The sequence below is a fragment of the Xyrauchen texanus genome, chromosome 10 (assembly GCF_025860055.1).
Source record: "Xyrauchen texanus isolate HMW12.3.18 chromosome 10, RBS_HiC_50CHRs, whole genome shotgun sequence".
Classification (NCBI taxonomy): domain Eukaryota; kingdom Metazoa; phylum Chordata; class Actinopteri; order Cypriniformes; family Catostomidae; genus Xyrauchen; species Xyrauchen texanus.
Window position 1 is genome coordinate 18,892,998 of NC_068285.1, and position 10,000 is coordinate 18,902,997.

At 39.0% G+C, this 10,000-nt stretch overlaps 1 protein-coding gene across 1 annotated transcript; it reads left to right on the forward strand.

The window, feature by feature from the left end:
• The first annotated feature begins 4,639 nt into the window (after window positions 1-4,639).
• On the forward strand, window positions 4,640-7,136 carry npy (neuropeptide Y). The gene is made up of 4 exons (XM_052136248.1): window positions 4,640-4,752; window positions 5,107-5,294; window positions 6,256-6,333; window positions 6,619-7,136. The coding sequence occupies exons 2-4, from the start codon at window positions 5,107-5,109 to the stop codon at window positions 6,641-6,643; spliced, it is 291 nt and encodes a 96-aa protein (XP_051992208.1). The 5' UTR covers window positions 4,640-4,752; the 3' UTR covers window positions 6,644-7,136.
• The last annotated feature ends 2,864 nt before the right edge of the window (window positions 7,137-10,000 follow it).

The following is a 10,000-nucleotide window of genomic DNA, read 5'->3' on the forward strand; positions in this document are numbered from 1 at the left end:
TATGCTTTGCCTCTGAGTTCAGAATAAATGGCACATAATTGGTCAACAGTGTCAGAAATTCACTTTTCCATGCAATATTTGTGCATATTTTGAATTTCAAAACCATTTTAAAAAGTGTTGACACAAGACAAACAATATGCACGTTAACATGATTTTAGTGTGATAACATCACTTACCAACCTTTTCTGTGTGTTATAGCCAATTTTACAATTTTGTTGCCATGATGATTTAATGTCAACATACCCTCAAACGACTAAAACATTATGATTTAAACAACCTTTCAGCTTAAATAACACACAAGTTTTAACAGAAGAATTAATGTAAGTGCTTTTATAAAATTTTAAGTTTCACATTTCTGCCTTTAAACCCTCCAAAATGTGTCCCCATTCACCTCCATTGTAAGTGCCTCACTGTAACCCAGATATTTGCTTTTATTAATGAAAAGGAGGGATGATACGAAATTAGTTTTTGTGGTCATCAACATTATGCCACAAATACTGTTGATTGAGCTTAACTTGTGCTAAACCTGGAATATTCCTTTTAAGCGATTTTGTCTGATATGTTCCAACTAAAAGTCATAAGGAGAAATAAAAAACAGAAATGAATGTGATAGCTGTTCATTTTAAAGCTCTATACTTAATATTAGTAGCGTAGCACAGTCTCTGAAGCATTTGCTAAGAAATTCTTGAGTTGACATTTTATTGCAGACTTTATTGGGTTTGGCAAATCTGAACACAAATTGTGACATTGTTGAAATCTTTGTGACGCTCTTCTGAAAGTCTAGAGGTGAATCTCTGCACAGCAGCCAATACACATTATAACTACAATATAAAATGAACTAAAAAGATTTTACAGAATAAAACAGCATGAGTGATGTATGATGATGCTTGGAGAACACACAAAAGCCAGCCATGGTATGATTGGATGCATGCAATGCTATTGACACTGCAGTTATACTGCTGAATAATCCATGCAAAGTTCTGTGACTCACCGTGCTCTCAACACACACACACACACACACACACACACACACACACACACACACACACACATTGGTGCGGCTATCCTTATGCAGACTCTCCATAGACATAATTATTTTTATACTGTACGAACTACAGATTCTATCCCCTAACCCTACCCCTAAACGTAACAATCTCAAATAACTTTCTGCAATTTTACATTTTCAAAAAAAACATAATTTAGTATGTTTTTATTTTTAAAGTGATTTCAATTATGGGGACACAAGAAATGTCCACATAAACCACATTTATAGCATAATACCCTTGTAATTACCAGTTTGTAACCTAAAATAATGTCCTCATAAACTACCAAATTATTTGGGAGCATCGGCACGAGTAACAGCTTTATCTAACTCCCAAAGTTATGGACTTATTATTGCAGCCTACCATCAGAATTAAAACTCCCTAATGTATCTTCCCTCACGTACCAAATACTTTGAAAAGAGGCGCATTACTTATTTTGTGAAAATGGTGGAGTTTCTTGCTTGTTTTTTTTTATGTCAAAATTATGTACAGCGCTTTGAATTAAGACAGATTAATCTAGCACTCACATGCAAGATTCTGAGAAACATAGCGAGTCAAATTAAAATGTGCGAATCCGTGTGGGCCTGGGTAGCTCAGCGAGTATTGACACTGACTACCACCCCTGGAGTGGCGAGTTTGAATCCAGGGCATGCTGAGTGACTCCAGCAAGGTCTCCTAAGCAACCAAAATTGGCCCGGTTGCTAGGGAGTGTAGAGTCACATGGGGTGACCTCCTTGTGGTCGTGATTAGTGGTTCTCGCTCTCAATGGGGCGCATGGTAAATTATGCGTGAATCGCAGAGAGTAGCATGAGCCTCCACGTGCTGTGAGTCTCTGCGGTGCCATGCACAACGAGCCACTTGATAAGATGCGCAGATTGACTGTCTCAGAATTGAAGGCAACTGAGACTTGTCCTCCGCCACCCGGATTGAGGTGAGTAACAGCGCCACCACAAGGGCCTACCAAGTAGTGGGAATTGGGCATTCCAAATTGGGGAGAAAAAGGAGATAAAAAAGTGTGAATCCATAATATGCGTGAAATGTCATGTCAGCATGTCTGCGCCCTCATCTAACTCAACATGATAAGCAAAATCTCAAAAATAAAAAATAGAGGAAAAAAACATGAAATGTCTCTACCAACAACAGACTCTCTGCACAAATGCGTGAGGATGACGTGTACCAAATTTACTGTATTCTGCTTCTAACGCAGGTGCTTTCATCATATTGCACTTCTCATGGCCATAGTTGATAGTGCTCTCTTGCACGCGCACACGAGCAAACACATAGAGCGCGAGGAGAGAGAGCGTGCATCCATGGCATAAGTATCCATCATTGTATTATAATACAATGATTTTTAAGAATGTGCATTGCATAACCTTTGCATATGCTGTGTAGACATGCAGTATATAAGTAGAGGGGGCTTCAAGGTAAAACGTTTCATAACCACTGGTCTGGCTCATATTTTCATAGAAAAACAATTAAAAAAAAACAACATATACAGATGCATAATTTACATTTACATTTATGCATTTGGCAGACGCTTTTATCCAAAGCGACTTACAGTGCACTTGTTACAGGGACAATTCCCCGGAGCAACCTGGAGTTAAGTGCCTTGCTCAAGGACACAATGGTGGTGGCTGTGGGGCTCAAACCAGCGTCCTTCTGATTACCAGATTACCAGTTATGTGCTTAGACCACTACTCCACCACCACTCCTGCGTCTTTCTGGTAGTTTATAAAATATATTATTACATTGTATTACTTTCAGGGGCCTAGATAGCTCTAAAGATGCTGACCACCACCCCTGGAGTTGCGAGTTGGAATCCAGGGCGGGCTGAGTGACTCCAGCCAGGTCTCCAAGCAACCAAATTGGCCCGGCTGACAGGATGGGTAGAGTCACATTGGGTTAACCTCTTTGTGGTCGCTATAATGTGGTTCACTCTCAGTGGGACACGTGGTGAGTTGTGCGTGGATGCCATGGAGAATAGCGTGAAGCCTCTACACCTGCTAGGTCTCTGCGGTAATGCGCTCAACAAGCCACTTCCATGAATGTCCTGAAAGTTTGATTTGAAAAATGTAAATGTTGATGAACTAGCTACTAATCTGTTAATAATTAGTCATACCTTCAGTATATGTTTGTTAATGGCAAATGGAAGTATAAATTGTCATCAATATATTATTAGTTTATTAGTGGCTTAAGGAGATCCGTCAGGACTGATGTAGTTTGGTGCTACCTGTAAGGTTAATTGAAGAAACAATCATTTGAAAAAGATTTATCAGGAAGACGTATTTTGTTAATTGATTCTGTAATCATTTTAATGCATGCATGCTCTGTTTTGATACATTAGTTGTATTAACCTGAACACCGACTGTGCCCCTACATACCGCTCAAGGGGACCCCCTGGTAAGACTGGAATCAATTCAGGCAATGCTTGAAATGGAAGCGCAGTGTAGTTCTAGCGGGAAGACTAGCAGCTGTACATCATTAGCTGGGTAATTCCTAGCCAATTGCATGTAAGCCATTGCTTTATAAGTCCGCTCACAATCTATCACATTGCTGTTTCGGTGTGCTAACACGGCAACCTCCACCACTCCACCACCACCAGTTGAGCCCTGTCCCGCACGGGGGTAGGCTCCTTGCCCCTGCCTCCTAGCTCCGGCAGGACATCACGGTTCTGGGTACAACTCCCTCGGACCGCCGGACGGGGCCTACGCCAAAGAGGGAGACATTACTTTATGTTTTACATTTATCAAATAAATGGCATCTTAAACTTCACTCAAGCCTGCGTGTCTTCCCGATAGAAATAATCTTCTCTGTTTCCCAAATATCTTATTCCTGCTTCTCTGGCAGCTCTAATGCTTTTATCTTACATGGTTTGAACACATTGGAAATGTTTTCCAAGCTCTAGCAAAAACCTGTGCATTTTGACCCAGTTTCATGAATCAATATAGTGCCTTTCATTTCCTGTCCATTTCAATTTGTTTGTGTGTGTTTTTTATTTTATTTTATATAATTTAATTAGGGTTGACGATGGATGGATGGATGGATGGATGGATAATTTAATTAGCTGGACTCCAAAAGAAAATGTCATTGTGTAGGCTATGCATTGGGATTTGAGAGCATCCATTGTACTCCATGAGACACATGAGACTAAGCAGTTGACAATCATAACCCCTCTAATTATTTCTTCTATCTTTGTGCTAATAACAGTTTTAGAATTTATGAAGCAATCTGTTAAATAAAGCAGAGATAAAGAAAATTAGAACAACCCAAGAAGTTGTGTAAAATGTAAAGATTGGTTGATTCTCATCAACACATGATAATGGCTGGTGGAAACTAGTAGCCTAGCCTTCAATGGAGCAAAACCATTTCATCTCAATGACTGACAGATGTATATCAAGATTCTTAGTTTCTCTCGACACGACTGCAGTGTTTAGTGCAACGAATGTCCCTAAAACCTCCCACTCACTTTAAAATGAGGACCAAACAAGAATTGTGCGCGTTCTAAGGCGCTGATGACAGAGGATTTAATCCGTGACGCGGGCTCGCGCGCAACAAAAAGAGTCGCGATTACTGGCGCGTGGGCTCTGCTCTTTATAGCACGAGCCGTACAGGTATAAAAACCAGACGACGCGCGATTTAGCATTCAGGAAAATCGGAAAAGTCGACACCCAGCTGGCAAGAAGTGCAATCATCAAAGTCCTCGTCCAAGGTAGAGTTAGTATTTTGTTTATATTACCCTATCATACAATTTTTATAATTTAAAACCGTTTGACTAGTTCATGCCAGACGAAGTTTGATGTCTTAATACTTCTCAATACTCTTTTAAACAGTTTTTCTCTCTTAATTATTTCTAGACAGTAATATAACATGCAGATATGATTATTAAAATCCTACAAAATAGCTAATAGTACCTATACAATACAATACCGAGAAGTATTTTAGATATGTTATTAGAAATTATTTAGGAATGGCTTGATAGTTAGAAATGCATGTTTGAATTGAGTGGTTTACATAGGATTACGTGTTGGCACAAAAACGAATCTTTTGTTTTCTTTAATGCCAGATGCATTGCAACATTAATATGTGGATCGGTTGGGCAGCGTGCGCCTTCCTCTTGTTCTCCTGCTTGGGAACTCTTACGGAAGGCTACCCAACAAAACCCGACAACCCGGGCGAGGACGCACCTGCGGAAGAGCTGGCCAAGTATTATTCAGCATTAAGACACTACATCAACCTCATAACAAGGCAGAGGTAAATTATTCACCAACTTTTATAAACTTGTCAAAAGAATAATAGCCTATACAAACATTTATATCTCATCTCAAATCAACGTAGCCTACTTTGCACTTTGTTTTTATTTTGCTTTGGTAAAATTGTAGAAGTGTATTGTGTATTTTGGCTAAATCTGTCTGAGAAAGTGAGTTCATAATGACAGCAGTCGCTACTAAAATATCTACCTTAAGGCAACTAGAGCGAATAAAGCAGCATTTATTTCCAAAAGCTCGGTATTATTCCTCTGATAAACCCCGCTGATTCTGGAATTAACTGCACCCCACACAGCACTTTAAACGCGTTTCTTTGTTGTGTTAAAACAGCGGGTTGTGGATTTGTAGTACATTTTTTATTTGACCAAATATTATTATTATTATTATTATTATTATTATTATTACCAATAACTGTGTCGAAAAATACACTTTAAATGTTGTTTGTCAAATCAGCGATTTTCGTAAAATCACGAAAATCAACCGAAGATGTCAAATGTGGATTATTGGCATTGTCTACTTTTCCACCCCAACAACACTTATATATGTTAGCTGTATTCATTAAAATAACAAAAAAAAAAAAAAAAAAAAAAAAAAAAAATGTTTCTGTGTAACAAAGGGGGTCAAATAAAATGGTAACGTCAACAATTTTCGCAAAATCGTGGACGACTTCGCAATACCCCCTCAACAACTGTTACAAATGTAAGACATAACAAAACGATTTATTTTTCTCTAGATAAGAAAGTGGATAATCGGTCGCGAGAATCAGACACTTTCCCCCTCAACAACAGTTACAAAAAGCTTAGACACAACAGGGGATGAAATATATCACAAGTGAGCTGAAACGAGGCGTTCTTTCTGATGGGACAACTGGCAATAAGATAAACAGCTCTGCCTACAACTACCATTGAAATTGGAATCGATGTTTACTCTTTTGTATTGTCTCACAGGTATGGCAAAAGATCCAGTGCTGACACCTTAATTTCAGACCTTCTGCTTGGTGAAACAGAGTCCCACCCCCAGTCCAGGTAAGGTTTAGAAAATGAGTGTACGTAGCTCCATCCTTCCATTATTACACTGAGAAATGTGCACCCTAATTTGCACTTAGCATTGCACTGCTATTACAGCAATATTATAATTATCACTGACTTTGTTCCATTTAGCATTATTCAAGTGAACAATGATAACAATAATAAAAAAAGATTTTAGCTCATTTTAGTTGATGGCCACTGTTCAGCTGTGGAAAGTGCTCATTATGTACTGTAGAAACAATTATGTTCAACAATAAGCATTTATTGCCTGTTCATCCACAGATATGAGGACCATTTGGTGTGGTGATCTCAGCAATTGTGTGTTCATCCAGTTATGTCCACGTGTCATCATCTGTTCAACATTACTACACCAACCAGGTCTCATCAACTTTAAATCCTCTGTATCGTCAAGATCAGCAACTTCTTGTGAAGCTACCACTGCCCCAATAAGGATAGTGAACACATTGCAGAACATTCAAATAACTAACACATCAGATCATTGAACAGGAACTATGTCTGTACGAGTAAACGTCTGTGTGAAATGCTCCAACATATATAGTTCTGTTGAATATGGACTTGTAGAAATGTGTGCTCTCTTTCATCACAGATCAAAAAGGTGATTGTAAAAAGGCTTACTGTGTGTATGCCTATTGTGTCCATTGTAATCCTAAAGATCAAAGGAGAGTCATTACTTACTGTACAGTATAACAGTGATAATCAAATCCACTATATTTGAAAGAGTTGTCTGTGGTCTTCTCTCAATAATGATATGGATATGCCAGTCGTATTAAAGAATATGCTCTGGGCTTTGTCTTTAATGGCTTTTTAATACATATCCAACAGTTCTCTGAAAAAGAAAAATGGACGAGGACAATGAAGTTAACATACTTTGCAGCATGAAGCTATAATTAAGTACAACTCCCCCATCCCCCTGGCATCTACACCCTTGATTAATGCTGTCAAATTGCTTTTTGAAAAATGTTCAGATGTTTCTGCAAACAGGGTCAAATCATCTTAAATACAAATTCCTCCACAAATGAAGAGCAGAACGTCAAAAACTTCCAAAACTTATCAATTTAAACAAAAACATTATAAACCCGAAACTGTCCTTGCCAAAATGAGTGGCACGTTTTGGACATTAGGAAGATGGATAAAGAAACAGATACTGTAAACATAGAATGAAATGAATGATGTTAAGGGCATTTGCACTCATCATGCAGGTGACAAAAATGCGACGTCCAAAGTATTACAAATTTAAGAGCTGATCAACGTCATATGCACATTGTTGCTTTTCATTGCCGTTTTCAAACATGTGAAAGCACGCAAGTTTAAAATCCAATATAAGGTAATCATTTCTATAGAGAAAAGTTGAATCAACCTGTACAGATGTTAAAAGAGGAATCTACAGAAAACCAACAACGTAATATCAGTTAATAGCAGATAATGAAAACTTTTCCAGTTTTTCCAGATTCTTCTCAAGGAGCTCCTGTGGCTTTCCCCAATGGCCCCTTGGTGGCACTGTGTGCTTTTGTAGGTTATGTGTTCTAGTTTCTATGTGATTGTTTGTTTTTGAACTCCTGTTTCCTGTCATATTAATAGTGCACCCCTGCCCTTTGTTTAGTCACTAGTCTTGGCTTTGTTCCTCCACAATTTGTAAAACATTTATTTGACTCATTACTCAGTTATTCAGTGTAAACTGCACAGTATGCAGCAAGCATTGTGCTATTCCATTCCTAGGCTACGTTCAGAATGGAATACTACTGTGTTGCTTACAGCATACTGCAGTGAATACTGCCTAATAGCTTTCGAAAGTAGTATGTAAAACAGTGTGCATTATGCAACAGTAAACTTTTCAAACAGCAGTACCTCTATGCTACATTGTTCTCATTGTTGTCCAGTGGTTAATTTGCCAAATTCAAAATCCTTTTAATTTGATATTGGCTGTGTCTCAATGTGCATACTGTCGTGTTCTTATGTTCTCGTGGACACGTTCTACATCATCATCCACTGCTGAAGTTCAATTCCAATCCTAAAGAAGCAAGAGAACACAGGAAATACCCGGATGTGTCCTTGAAATCGAGGATGCAGCGGATGGTGACTTGTAGGAAAGAACTCCGTACTACGGTGGCAGACGAAGGATATTTATCGTTTATTAAGCGTTTCCCACTGTAAGCTTGCGGAAGTCTGACGTCTTTTGAGAGTCGTTATTCTCAATTAACATTTGTTGTTTTTTTGGGCATAATTGATACAGTAATAAACATGGAGAAAACTAATGTTTACAGACTTTATTATTTTAATGAGTCAGTCTTGGGAAACCTCACTGGTGTGAACAGTAACATGCACAGAGGCTCTGTAAGTACATGGCAGGGCAGGACTGGAAATCTGGCGTACTGGGCATTTTCCCGGTGGGCCGATGCACTTTGGGGCCAATCAGGGGAGGACTGACCATTGGGAGAACCGAGGGGTCCAGTGGGTTGGCCGCGATAAGCTAAAATGAGCCGCTTGTTTATGCAAAACGGACCACAAAAACGGCGCCACGATATGCATAAAAGGACGTGATCGGGTGATCCGATCACATGTGGTCAGGCGAGACACATCGCTGTTGGTCGCACAAATGGATCTCCTGTGAGCACTTGTGATCGTTTTTTGAGGGGAGGGTTTCATGATGGCGTATACCGTATCATCACTACATCATAAATTAATAAACCAGAAAAATGTCATAAAAGACATAGAAGCATGGAAACTGGTGCACCAGGTACAGCTCAAATACTGTAAGTGCACAGGAAGACACTGAAAAAGTTCTGTATAAGACAGATCAGTAGTGGCACATCGCTGCATCCTGGATTGGCGTTTACAGCGTTTCAAATGCGTCTTTGACTCCCTCCAAATGTGGTTTTGCACCTATAGTGCTGATCATTTGTCATCGGATCGTCCAAATCATATTCTAATACCAGCTGAAAACGGGGTCTAAATGACCGCTGCAGACATTAGCGAATGCTACATAACGACTCCCGGCGGATGTTCATCCCATATCCGTTTCCTCGGTAAGACGCACAGGAATAAGATGGAGAGCGAATGTTCACCTTTAAACAAGACTTGTTTAAACGAGATGGCCTTCATAGGACAAATGGAAACAGAATTTATCATGGTTATGACAGCCACTCTTTAAAAAGCAAAAGTGCTTTGAGAAGGGAACAAAGTCCCTTTGGAAGAAGTCCATTTTAGAATGCACTAAAGAAAATATATTTTACATGTGTACTTTTAGTCTATAATACTTTTAATTATATTACTATAATTATGCAAACAGGCATCCCTCTACTGAGGTACTTCAGCTTGGGAATTAACATTACTATTCCCAAGTAACATTAGAAAAACTGTTGCCCTTTTCCAGGTCCTTAAGGAGACATCTTCTCCATTGATGCCTTTACTAGCTCCACAGTTGCAAGCACATACACTAGATGCCTTCAACTTGCACTAGACTGTAGTGACTATGGCACCCTTGCCTTGCCAACAGATAAAAGTAACAAAGGTAGAAATATGAAGAGATCCCCACTATTTATCTCTTGTTCTAGAAACAGTGGTTACCCTACTGAGAGGCAAAAAGATGGCGCTAACCCTACTTACTTTGCCTGTTAAATACAATGCAAATTATATGAGAAAAGAC